The sequence below is a fragment of the Martes martes genome, assembly GCF_963455335.1.
Source record: "Martes martes genome assembly, chromosome: 5".
NCBI lineage: Eukaryota > Metazoa > Chordata > Mammalia > Carnivora > Mustelidae > Martes > Martes martes.
The window spans coordinates 64,567,273-64,581,354 of record NC_137892.1 but is presented as its reverse complement, the minus strand read 5'-3'; the positions used below and the strand labels follow the sequence as shown (position 1 = coordinate 64,581,354).

The window sequence follows — 14,082 nt, the reverse complement described above, 5'->3', positions numbered from 1 at the left end:
TTAAATCCAAGGAATCCTGAGACCACTGTGGGTCATGGCAGTGGGTAACAGTCTTAGTATCTTCCATGCTACTAGGTAGTACAGTTGATGGTATGAAACACTACAGCAGCTCTAGAGAGAAAATTAAGGGGCCAGAATAAGGAGTCCCTTAGAGATTCAGTAAGACAAAAGCCCAAGTAAAAGGAGTGATTTTGCAGCCTGGATTCTTGTTAACCGCTAGGGGGAGATGTCTGCACAGATCCTGACAAAAACTCTTTTCAGATAACTGATTCCGGCCAAACTGCTTAAATAGACGTTGGATCATTCTCTTGGACCATACACAGTTGTACAAGAAAATTTAAAAGACTTTAGATTTTTTTTTAAACGCCTGACCACTTGTCTGTATAGAGAATGGCCCCAAAGTAGTAGGACAGAGAATTTTCTGGTTTGGTTTTCTTGGAGAAACCACTATTCTTGTTCAACTTAAATGTGGCCACCTGATAAACCTAACTCCTGAGTTTGTTCCCAAGGTATTTATTTCTACCTTTACTATTTCTAATGGCACCGTTGTCTTCCCCAGGCTTAGAAACCTCAAGTTCCACTCATTTTCCTCTGCCAGGCAGAGGAAACAGCCTCCCATCAGCAGCCAGTCTGTGTGTGTAACATCTCTGCACAATGTTGCTGTTTCCCAGCTACCAACTAACTGGACTTGTCACCTTTGCTTCTGTGATAACTTCCAAATTGGTCCTCCTGTGTCTTTAATGTCCTCCTTCATTCTCACCTAACTGGGCTTGGCTGCTGCCCCTCAGTGCTTGAGTGGAAGACAGAGCTGGTGAGCTGGTCACTTCCTTATGAAGTTCACAGCCCAGTGGGGCTCTCACGGGACGTCTTGGTGAGGTGATTGTCACGACTGTCCCCCCAGATCGCACATCCTGGCCACTGCCCTTTAAATAACTGCCTCCTTCCAGATCACTAATGTTGATTACCAAAATTCCTTCCTATCCGTCCCCCAGTTTGCAAATAACCCATCAAGGAAATGATCTCACACCCCATTTGAGAATCACTTTTTTCCAAGTGGAAAACCACAGATACAACCTCAGAGTTCAAGTATTCTATTCGGGAAACTTGAAAAAATTGTTCATTTTAATCACATTTTTGAAGTCTGACCTAAGCACCTTCTGGGTCAGCTGAAAGACCAGTACCAACATGAGATTTCAGGGTCCCCCTTGGTTCTTAGACTGGCACCTGATGGACTGACATTGTCCGCTTTTTAACCCAGTTCCTGGAAGCCCAAGTTCTCAGGTTTTCAAGTTGAAGAAATGGGTTCCATCAGGGCCTCTCCCAACGGTTGTCCAAGTTCTTCATTGCACCAGGGATGGGGGCAGGGCCACCTTGATGAAGTCCTACAAAGCATCTACCTGTTTGCCACAGCTTCTACCCTTGACCTGTGGTTCCCCAGGAAGACTCTTCTAATTCTCACAAAAGTAATAGAGAGCTGGTATTGGCTCTAGGCATATGCTGTCCCAGATTAATTTTTCCAAAATGTAGCTATGGTTTCAACGCTCTCCATTTGATTGTTCCTCGTTCTCATGTGCAGTAAGAACAGACTCCTTTCTCCAAGCATGTTGTTCTGACCTTCGCTCCAGCTCTCCTTGAACCTCATGCTTCCTTTAGGCCGGATGGGAACACACTGTGTACTTCCTGGCTTGTCTGCTGCTGTGCGTGCCCCTCTCACCCCTGAGAATGGGATGCCTATCGCCTCTCCTGGCTCCCTACCACAGAGGATGCTTCCACACATTATTTCCATGTTTCTCCCCACCCCCAGCTAATGTCATCTCTCCGGAAAGAACTAGCATGATGTGGTTCGAGGAACACAGATCGCATCGGGGCCAAAAATATCTGAGTCTGACTTTGGACAGCCTTTCCTCTTCATCTCTAAAGTGCAAAAACACCTACTCTGCATCTGCGGAACAGCACTGAGGGTTAAGTGCTTGGTTTGGTCCCCGTGTCAGGGCAAGTGTTCCACCACTAGGGTTTTCCTTCCACTTCTCTTTCCTCGGAACTCTGTGATTTCTCCTCTTAAAGACTATCTCTTACAGCCTTTCGTGTGCTCTGCTTTTATGACCTGCTTGAATTTTTGTCTTCTTACCCACTGGACAGAAAGCTCCTTGCTTGAAGTAGAGGCTTCACCTTGTTCATCCGAGACCCCTGCCGTGTCTGCCACAGGTTTTGCCCCATTTGTTTGATGTTAGTATAGATCTGCTCAACTAAATTGGAATCGTAATCTCCTCAAAGCTTGAGAAGTCTGTTAGAAATGCGGTGTTACTGGTCTGCCCGTAGCCACCAGTGAAGAGGGCTCTGGGAGACATGGAGGGAAGGCCTTGGACTCTCTGTAAGGGTGAACCACAGAGTGTTTCCTATAGCTGATGCCTTAGGACTGGGGACTAATACATGGGAAAGACTTTGCAACTCTGTTGTGTTACTCCTAAAATCTCTTCCCTTTGGCTACTGTTTGTTCATCTCTAAAGAAATGATGGGCAATGGTGGGGTTTTTCCCCTGTTCATCCTTAAGCTTTCTCATTTTATTCCCATTGGATCATCATTTAGATGTTAAGCACGTGAAATGTCCATAAGGATTTTGCACTTGCTTACAGAATGGTCTCTGTCCAAGAGGGATGCTAGGGAGTGCAAGTTGACATCTTGTTATTGTTACTCAATATTATTGTTTATGTATTACTAGTGCGACAGAGTGTTTCTTAGGCTTATAAATTTTGGTAAGGTGAAAATCTCAAATGTGACTGTTAGCCACTTTCAGGCCTGAATTTGGTGATGCGTTATTCAGCCACAGATAAGAGATCATCACTACCACTTTATATTTTGAATGTTTTTTCTCTCTCAAGCTACCCTCTATGGACGGCACCTGAGTGCTACCGTAAAGCATGCAGAATTTGGAGAAAATCGGTCACAACCAGGAAACCAGTTTTAAACTTCATGTGGTGTTACTTTTTCTAACCTCTGCTGTTAGCAATCCAAAGGTGCTATTCAGAAGTCCAAGTGCGTAGTGAAGAAGTATGTGGAGGATTGGCCTTTATTTCCCTGATGTAATGCAAAAGCAAACTAAACTATTGAGTTTCTCTGCTTGGGGCTAGAACAGCTCACGTTCGCTTATGTTTGTAACATTGGTTCTATGATTTTTTAAATGGGGGAAAATGACTCTTGAGAAATGGGTTTCTTAGTACCATATCAAGACGGGTAATTTTTTTCCCTAAAATTTCCCCAAACAAGACAAGTAATTGAAGTGATTGACCAAGCTTTCTTTGCCAGAGGGTTGTACATAGTGAGGAGGGTGAAGGGTGAGAAATGAGGGCCAAGAATGCCATAACCGTGAGCGGACACAGAGGGAGGTTTTTGAGGAGCTGCTGTGAAGCCTTAGGGGAAACGGACAGGTGAGGACGGACTTGACAGTATTCTCATTCACCTCCCATACTACGTCTTCAAGAAAACATACACTGAAGATGTATGTTACTCAGCGAGGTTTCTGGAACTGCATTTGTTTTTTATTTGATTCCTCACTAGACCTCAAGGTAACCCAGCTGGGTTAAGCTTACAGGGCTAAAGGACTCTGAAGTTCAGATTTTGGAAGGAACAAGAAAAATAATAAAAGGAACCCTTGATACAAAGGTTGAGAACCATGGTGGTTCTAAATTTTACCACAAAAAGTTATCTGAAGCCTGAGCAGAGCCAAAACATGCAAAGGGATGGAAAATGAGAAATGAGAATATGTGATTTCACAGAGTTGAGAATTAAGGTTTTTTTTTCTTTTTGCTTGAGTTATATGTGAGGTTGGATTTTGAGACCCTTTCATTAAACAACATTTGTTCATAAAGTATCTTTATGAAAAAACACCATTAATACAAGGGAGCTCGCCATGTGTTCCCAAAGCTGCACAAGACAATTTTGTGTGCCTTTCTGCTCTTAATCGTGTAACATCTACTTTTGGCCATGTGCCAAATTCAAGATGCGTGAGATGAACAAAGAATGGATGTCGCTGATGAACATGATTGTTCTTTCTTCCACAGTTACACAAATGCACTACTCACCTTTAAACTGGAAGCCTTATCCCAAGGACAAGATAACTTAAGCTGGAATGAAATTCAGAATTGTATTGATATGGTTAATATGGAAATTCAAGAAGAAAATGACCGTAAGTATAGAACACTTCCCTTCTCTTAGTATAATGAGAGAATAAGGTGTCTGGACAACTTAGTTCCCTAAATAAGGGCTGCAAATTTTTGCTCACGGAACTTATGAGAGCCCACTCCCCTGATAGGCAAGTATATATTTATATATAAATTTTATGCCTGTAATACCGCACCAATGTATTACATACATTACAAAACATAGATAAAAAGACATAAAAGGATAGAATAAAAATGCATAAATAGAAGTCCTCATGTTTTCTTATTTATTCATACTTCAGATATGGATACTGTAGAAAACTCAGACTTTCAAGCACTCAACTTTGACCTTTCATTTGGGCTTTCTAACCTTTGCTTTAGGATCACAAATCATGAGGATTCACCATGTATCTAGAAATTAGGAGCTACCTGCATGAAAGTGGACAATCCTAGGAGGGTATGTCCTGAAACATGCTTTCTTGAATGTCAACTTGCCTACTTCTCATTTGCCTCTTGTTTCCAAAAACAGAATGAAGAATGGGGGAGGGGGGCTATATAACTCAGCAATCAGTGTATAGTTACTGCTTTTCTGTAGCACCAACTACCAAATTCAAGTGTCGAGCAGTCTTTCCCATCAGAAAAACAAACCAGCACCGTCATCTTTGGCTTTGTCTAAGCTGTTCGATTCATCCGCAACATTTGGATTAAGATGGCTAATGGCACTGACCTCCCCTCCGTCCTCCAGCTTTGACCTGTTTTTCTAACTTGTCCTAAGTTTGCTCAAAGAGTAGGCAGGTACTTCTTTCACAAGCTTGGGCTGTTCCAGTGTGTTTTGGTGAGGTCTCAGGTATGGTCTTTGAAGGCAGAATCTAACTTTGGGCTAGTAAAATCACTCTTGAAATAAAACATATGACTTTGTTACTTGATTGCACTTGCATAACTTTCTTTGCTTTCTTGACTGTTTCCTGTGAGCCCTGTGCCCAACACCAAGGCAGGGCTGGTGGTGGTGGTGGTGGTATTGTTGTTGGTGGTGGTGGTGGTGTTAAACACTTAAGTCCCTAATAGGTATCAGGTGTTCAGATGTGCTGCCCTGACCTCCAGTTCACAGATGTACCACTGTTGTACTGATCCCTGGGCAGTTTCTTCACTGTTTCCTTTTCAGGTTGTTTAAATCTCCAGTTCCTCTTCTCTGACCACACAGCTTGCTGCTTCCTCTGATTGTCCTTGGACGAAGGCATCACAGGAATCCCTGCGATCAGATGCTTTACACACAGCCCCCTTAGCTCTTCTCTGGCACATTGCCTTGGCAGCTCGTAGTTCTTGCCAGACATTAGTCAAGAGGGAAGCACTAATTTGAGCAGATGTTCACTATTTTCTGGTGTGGGGGGCCTGTTACAAGGCTCAGGCCCCCAGCCCCCAGCCCCCTGCTCTCCTGCCCTGCTACTTGACCCCTAGCTGCACACTCTTGTGTTGCCTGTACCAGTGGTTCGGGTGCTGTGGCTAATGCAACTCAAGGGTAGGACTCCTCTGTTCGGGTAAGCAAAACACAGAATTGGTCCCATCTTGTTTTTCTCACTTTTCCCTAGTTCTTTCAGGAGATATTCTGTCCAGGTCTGCTTTAGTGATTTCTATATGTTCTGCTAATACAACAGAGTTGTGTTAGTTCTCAGTGCTAAATGGTTGTATTTTATATTCTCCCCCACTCCTTTAAGATTTATTTGAGAGAGCAAGACTGCGAGGGGGGGAAGGGTGGAAGGAGAGGGAGAATCTTTTTTTTTTTTTTTTTAAAGATTTTATTTATTTGTCGGAGAGAATGAGCACAGGCAGACAGAGAGGCAGGCAGAGGCAGAGGGAGAAGCAGGCTCCCTGCCAAGCAAGGAGCCCGATGTGGGACTCGATCCCAGCACTCTGGGATCATGACCTGAGCCGAAGGCAGCTGCCTAACCAACTGAGCCACCCAGGCGTCCCGGAGAGGGAGAATCTTATGCAGACTCCCTGCTGAGCGTGGAGCCCCACAGGGAGCTCAATTTCACAACCCAGAGATCGTGAGGAGCTGAAACCAAGAGTCAACCAAGCCACCAACCAACCAACCAAGCCACCCAGGCTCCCCTTGACTCTCCTTCTTAACGTTGATTAAAAAGCTGGGTGAAGGATGCCATTTTGTCCCAGACTATCAAATAGAGCCTTTACTTTTTTTCAGGAAAAGCAAAACAAGTGGTATTTGTATAATTTTAAAAAGAGAATTTTTTTGGTAGATGGATATTATTTCTAAGCAAAAATATCTTTGGATTGATAAAGGATTTATCTCTCTAAGCAGCTGTATTTCTGGTATTTTCCATGGGCTGTTATCACATGACCACTATCCTATTCCTTCCGATGATCATGTTATGAAGGGCAATTATTTTAGAGACTTCCTTATCATATTTCCTTTCTAGAATTTGTAGAATTCAGTGCAGAGTATTTAATATCTCTGTGCTTTGGTTTGTTTAGTTATGTCAAAACGAGGTATTTCCAAAGTTCTTGACATATTGGGTTTGATATCCTATGTTTAGGTAATTTCTTTAAAAGCTAAGTGAAATAATACGCCATTATGAACTGGCATGAATTGCACAATAGAGTAATTAAATCATTAATTAATTAATTAAATCTGAAAAAGCTAAGAATTTTTCACGGACATCTTGAAAGTGCATTAGCCTTCCCACCCCACCCCCGTCACATACTTCAAGGTCTAATCTTGTGTCTGAATTGTGATGTGGATAAGGATATGCAACTAATGGGACATGATGAATGTGGAAGGAGAGTTTAATGGAGAAGCTGCCAAACTCATTTCCTCAGACTTAGATGCTCCATCAATTTCTTACTGGAAAGTTTACTTTTCCCCATAGAACCATAGAGGAGCTTCATTTTAACTACATAGTGTAGACAAGGTAGTTTTCTTTCTTTGAATTTTTATTTTTTTAATTTGGTAGGTACCCTTCTTTGTAGGTTACCTCATCTGGTGTCTCAAAATTGCAATCTGTAAGAGAATGCCAGCTCTTTCATTTGACTAAAACATTATAGTCTTGTATGATGGTTTTAAAAGTGGGTCATGCCTCTGTATGCTGCCTACAAGAGACTCACTTTAGACCTAAAGACACCTGCACTTTTGAGGACATGGAAAACCATTTATCATGCTGATGGACATCAAAATAAGGCTGGGGTTGCAATTCTTGTATCAGACAAACTATATTTTAAACCAAAACTGTAACAAGAGATGAAGAAGGGCACTGTGTCATAATAAAGGGGTCTATCCAACAAGAAGATCTAACAATTATAAATATTTATGCCCCCAGCATGGGAGCACCCGGATATATAAGTCAATTAGAAACATAAAGAAATGCATTGATAATAATACGATAATAGTATGGGGCTTTAACATCCCATTTATAGCAATGGGCAGATTGTCTAAGTAGGAAAACAATGGCTTTGAGTGACACACTGGACCATATGGACTTAACAGATATATTCAGAATATTTAATCCTAAACCAGCAGAATACACCTTTTTTGAGTGCACATGGAACATTCTCCGGAACAGATCACGTACTGGGTCACAAATCAGGCCTCAACGAATACAAAAAGATTGATACCATACCATGCTTATTTTCTGACCACAATGCTGTGAAACTTAAAGTCGACCACAAGAAAAAATTTGAGAAGTCCACAGATATATAGAGGTTAAAGAACCTCCTACTAAAGAATGAATGGATCTACCAAGAAATTAAAGAAGAATTTAAAAAAATACATGGAAGAAATGAAAATGAAAACACAACAGTCCAAAACTTTTGTGATGCAGCAAAAACGGTCTGAAGAGGGAAATAGGTAGCAATACAGGCCTACCTCAAGAAGCAAGAAAAATCTCAGATATGCAACCTAATCTGACACCTGAAGGACCTGGAAAAAGAAAATCAAATAAAGCCTAAAACCAGCAGAAGAAGGGGAATAATGAAGAGCAGGAGTAGGGGCGCCTGGGTGGCTCAGTGGGTTAAAGCCTCTGCCTTCGGCTCAGGTCATGATCCCAGGGTCCTGGGATCGAACCCCGCATGGGGCTCTCTGCTCAGCAGGAGCCTGCTTCCCTTCCTTTCTCTCTGCCTGCCTCTCTGCCTACTTGTGATCTCTGTCTGTCAAATAAGTAAAATCTTTAAAAAAAAAAAAAAGAGCAGGAGTAAATGACATAGAAACAAACAAAAAAACAGGACAGGTCAATGAAACTAGGAGCTAGTTCTTTGAAAGAATTAATAAAATTGATAACCGCCAAGCCAGACTTAACACAAAGAAAAGAAAAAGGACCCAAATAAATCTTGAGAAAGGAGAGATCACAACCAACATCACAGAAATACAATTATAAAAGAATATTATGAAAAATGGTATGCCAACAAATTGGGCAATCTGGAAGAAATGGATAAGTTCCTAGAAACATCTAAACTAACAAAACTGAAACTAATTAGAAAATTGGGACAAACTCATAACCAGCAAAGAAATTGAATTAGTAATCAAAAAATCTCCTAACAGGGGACCTGGCTGGCTCAGCTGGTTATACATTTGACTCTTGATTTCAACTCAGGTCATGATCTCAGGGTCCTGGGATTGAGCCCCTCCTTGGGATTCTCTCTCTCCCTTCCCAGCCCTCTGCCCTGACCCACTTGCACACTGTCTCTGAAAACAAAAACAAAGACATGAAAAAAATCAAACAAAAGTCCAGGGCCAAAGGGCTTCCCAAGGAAATGTTTCACCAAACATTTAAAGAGTTAAGACGTATTTTTCTCAAACTGTTCCAAAAAAAATAGAAATGGAAGGAAAATTTCCAAACTCTTCCTACAAAGCCTCATTATCTTGATTCCAAAACCAAAGACCGCACTAAAAAGGGGAGGTACAGACCAGTATCCCTGATGCAAAACTTCTTAACAAAATACTAACAAATCAAACCCAACAGTACATAAAAATAATTATTCACCACAGTCAAGTGGGATTTACTCCTGGGTTGCAGGGGTGACTCAGTATTCACAAATCAATTAATGGATACACCACAGTAATAAAAGAAAGGGTGAGTACCGTATGATCCTCTCAACAGATGCAGAAAAAGCATTTAACAATTACAGCGTCCTTTCTTGATTAAAACTCCTCACGGGGTAGGGTTAAAGGGAAGGTACCTCAATATCATAAAAACCATTTGTGAAAGACCCACAGCTGATATCAGCCTCAATGGGGAAAAGTGAGTAAAGTCTCAGGATGCAAAAATCATTGTACAGAAATCTGTTACATTTCTATACACCAATAATGAAGCAGCAGAAAGAGACATCAAGGAATCAATTCCTTTTAAAATTGCCCCTAAAACTATAAGATACCCAGAAGCAAATCTAATCAAAGAAGTAAAAGATCTGTACTCTAAAAATTATAGAACAGTTATGAAAGAGATTGAAGATGACACCAAAAACAGAAAAAAATTCCATGCTCATGGAGTGGAAGAACAAATACTGTTAAAATGTCTGTACTACCGAAAGCAGACTACATATTTAATGCAATTCCTATCAAAATACCACCAGCATTTTTCAGACATCTAACACAATCCTAAAACTTGTATGGAACCACAAAAGACCCCAAATAGCCAAAACGATCTTGAAAAAGAAAAGAAAGTCTGGAAGCATCACATTTCTGGACTTCAAGTTTACAAAGCTGTAATCATCAAGATAGTATGGTACTTGCACAAAAACAGACACATTGATCAATGGAACAGAATAGAAAACCCAGACATGGATCCAATATGGTCAGCTAATCTTTAGCAAGGCAGGAAAGAATATCCAATGGAATAAAGACAGTCTCTTCAACAAATGGTGTTGGGAAAATTGGACAGTCTCTTCAACAAATGGTGTTGGGAAAATTGGAAAATGGACAACAAATGGTGTTGGGAAAATTGAAACATGCAGAAGAATGAAACTGGACCACTTTCTTACACTCTACACAAAAATAAATTCGAAATGGAGGAAAACCAAATTTGAGACAATTTGAGGCAGGTAGCTATCAAAATCCTGGAGAAGAACATAGTCAACAACCTCTTTGACATCAGCCATAGCAATTTTTTACTAGACAAGTCTCCAGAGGCAAGAGAAACAAAAGCAAAAATGAATTATTGGGACCTCATCAAGATAAAAAGCTTCTGCACAATGAAGGAAACAACCAACAAAACTAAAAGCCAATGTAAGAAATGAGAAAAGATATTTGCAAATGACATGTCTGACAAGGTTAGTATCCAAAATCGATAAAGAACTTAAGAAGCTCAACACCCAAAAACCAAAAAATCCAGTCAAGAAATGGGCGGAAGACATGAATAGACATTTTTTCCAAAGAAGACATACAAATGGCCAACAGACACATGAAAAGATACTGATCATCATTTCCCATCAGGGAAATGCAAATCAAAACTACAATGAGGTACCACCTCACACCTGTCAGAATGGCTAAAATTAACACAGGAAACAATAAATGTTGGTGAGGATGCAGAGAAAGGGGACTATTGGTGGGAATGCAAGCTGGTATAGCCACTCTGGAAAACAGTATGGAACCTCCTCAGAAAGTTTAAAAATCGAAATATCTAATGACCCAGCAATTACACTATTAGGTATTCATCCAAAGGATAAAAAAATACTGATTCTAAGGGGCACATGCACCCTGATGTTTATAACAACATTATCAGCCATAGCCAAATAATAGAAAGAGCCCAAATGTCTATTGCCTGATGAATAGATAAAGAGGATGTGATACATATGTATGTGTGTATACATATACACATGACATATAACATATATGTGTTATATGCATATAACATATATAACATACACATAGCATATACGTATACATATACATATAACAATGGAATATTACTCAGCCATCAGAAAAAATGAAGTCTTGCCATTTGCCACCATCTGGTTGGAATTAGAGTGTATTATGCTAGTGAAATAAGACAGAGAAAGACAGATTCCATATAATTTTACTCATTTGTGGAATTTAAGAAACAAAACAGATGAACATATGGGAAAGGGGTAAAGGAAAGGGAAAACAAACCATAAGAAACTAGGTTTTTTTAGAAATTTTATTTATTTTTTATTATTAACATATAATGTATTATTTGTTTCAGGGGTGCAGGTCTGTGACTCATCAGTCTTACACAATACACAGTGCTCACTACAACACATATCCTCCAATGTCCATCAACTGGCCACCCCATCCCTCCTACCGCGCTCTACTCCAGCAACTCTCAGTTCCATAAGAGACCTTTAAAAAATATTTTATTTACTCATTTGAGACATAGATAGATAGATAGAGCGAGTGAGCGAGCAGGAGCAGTGAGGAGAGGCAGAGGTAGAAGCAGACTCCCTGCTGAGCAGGGAGCCTCACATGGGGCTGGATCCCAGGACCTGGAGATCATGACCTGAGCTGAAGGCAGATGCGTCACCATCTGATCCTCCCAAGTGCCCCTCCATAAGAAACTCTTAATGATAGAGAACAAACTGGGGATTGATGGAGGGAGGTGGGGGCATAGATTAAATGTGTGATGGGCATTAAGGAGGGCACTCGTTATGATGAGCAGTGGGTGTTATATGGAAGTGATGAGTCACTAAATTCTACTCCTGAAACCAGTGTCACACTATATGATTAACTGAAGTTTAAATAAAAACTTGAAAGACTTAAAAAAAAATTAGTTGGAGAACAAATAAAGAGCTCTGTTCTGGAAGTGTTGTTGATGTGGGAGACATCTTATGTAAGCAACAGACATTCTAATTCCTCTGTTCTACTTCTTGTATCTTGTGTTTTGATTTTGGTCATAGTATTTGAGTATCTTTTTTCTAAAAGCCATCTTTTATTTACTTTTTTTATGCAGATGGCTTAGCAAATTCCTAGGGATATAGTTAGTGCTTAATGAGTGTTTAATAATGTTCTCAAAAATAAACCTCTTTTCCTCTCAAAAAACTAAATAAAGAAGTGGGTCCTGGACTGAGGCTCAGCAGTGGGATTTTCCCTTTTCTTATAAACAGGAAGTGATGCAGATGTGCCCAGGGGGCTTCTGGGTCGGTCTTTCAGCTCCTGTGAGGTCATTTACTATGACCTCAATGGCCTGTATTCTTAGAAACATAACAAACAAAAACTTAAGTGATTTCAATCAAGTCAGCTGGAATGCACTCATTCCCAGGTGATCGGCCGTTAGGAACATACATTCTCTTTTTCAGACATAATTTTGTTAAGATCACTTTTGGATGGGGTGTTTAAAAGTATTTAGAACAGTCTACTGAAGGGACTTGGTGTCCAGAGAATGACATGAAGTAGTCTATGTTCTCTGGGTATAACTCCTACAGGATAAAATGATAATACCTTGTATGTGGGTAATACTTACTTTCCTGAGTTCTTCCAGTGTTTTTAAGATCATGTAACTTTCATATTAGAGAAATGTTTCTGCTTTTTCTTTAAATACATTTAAGTGTTATAATCTGGAATAATTTCTGGGCATTTTAAATTGTCCCTTTCCTTCTACGGATAAATCTTTTCATTCTTAGCAAGGTGTGGGTCATCCAACCGGGAGATACTTAGCTAACTTAATTTGAGCATCAGGATAAAGATAGTTCTTAAAAATTACAGTACTTACTCTATTGTAAAGAGTGTTTCTGTGTTTGAAAAATAGCTAACAAAATGACAGTAAGTTTAGCTTTAAGAATGTTTATTTTGTAAACCCTGCTTGTTAATGTTTCATTTCTTTACTAGTTCTTATCCATCACCACTAACCCGGGAGGCAAAAGCCCCCTGTGAGTGGTGTGTAAGTGTGTGTATATGTGTGTGCATAGGTAGGTGACCCTTGAACAATATGGGTTTGAATTGCACAGGCCCACTTAAACGTGGATTTTTTTTTTATCAGCACATTATTATAAGTGTATTTTGTCGTGTGATTTTCATTTCTCTAGCTTATTGTCAGAGTACAGTATGTAATACGTAAAAACATACAAGATACTTGTTAGTCGGTTATGTTATCGGTAAGGCTTCTAGTCAGTAGTAAGCTACCACATTCATATATCATAACATTGACCCATTTATCGTGTTTCTGTGGTGACTTTTATGTATCTAAGAAGCTGTACTACCATCACCACTATATAAATTCAGAACATCTTCATCACTCCAAATAGATCCTTAGTACCCATTAGCAGTCACTTCCCTTCCCCTCTCCTCCCATCCTCAGCAACCACTAGTCTGCTTTGTTTCTGTGGATTTTCCTATTATGGACATTTTGTACAAGTAATATAATGTAATGTGTGTCCTTTCATGTCTGGCTTCTTAGCATTATGTTTTCAGTGTTTCCATGTTGAATCAGATATCCATATACTTCATATTCTTTTCTAGGTTAGGTTATATGCCATTCTATGGATTGACATTTTGTTAATCAGTTCATTAGTTGATGGATATGTAGGTTGTTTTTTAGCTGTTAAAAGTATTTCTGTAAACATTGGTATATAATTTTTATGTGAACATACAGTTTCAGTTCCCTTGAATATATATGCCTAGGAGGAGACTTGCTGGATCGGATGGTAATTCTGTGTTTAATATTTTAAGGAACTGCTATTTCCTATTCCTACCACCAACACATGAGAGTTCCAGTTTCACCACATCCTCATGACACTTGTCACTGCTCGTCTTTTGTATTATAGCTGTCCTAATGGGTATGAAGTGGTATCCCATTGTGATTTGGATTTGCATTTTCCTGACAGCTAATATTGAGTATCTTTTCATGTGATTATTAGCCACTTGTGAATCTTCTTTCAAGAAGTGTGTGTTCAAGGTCTTCATTTTAAATTGGGTTTTTTTTTTTTCAATGCCCAGTTTTAAGAATTTCTTATATTTGGTATACAT

General features: G+C 39.8%; 1 protein-coding gene across 1 annotated transcript in view; it reads left to right on the top strand.

Moving 5' to 3' along the window:
- The window catches only part of IQGAP2 (IQ motif containing GTPase activating protein 2), a 277,799-nt gene that overhangs the window by 174,026 nt on the left and 89,691 nt on the right, over nt 1-14,082 (top strand). Inside the window, exon 12 of the mRNA XM_080804306.1 lies at nt 4,059-4,183. Coding sequence (XP_080660432.1) covers nt 4,059-4,183 — 125 coding nt within the window. The remainder of the gene's footprint in view (nt 1-4,058; nt 4,184-14,082) is intronic.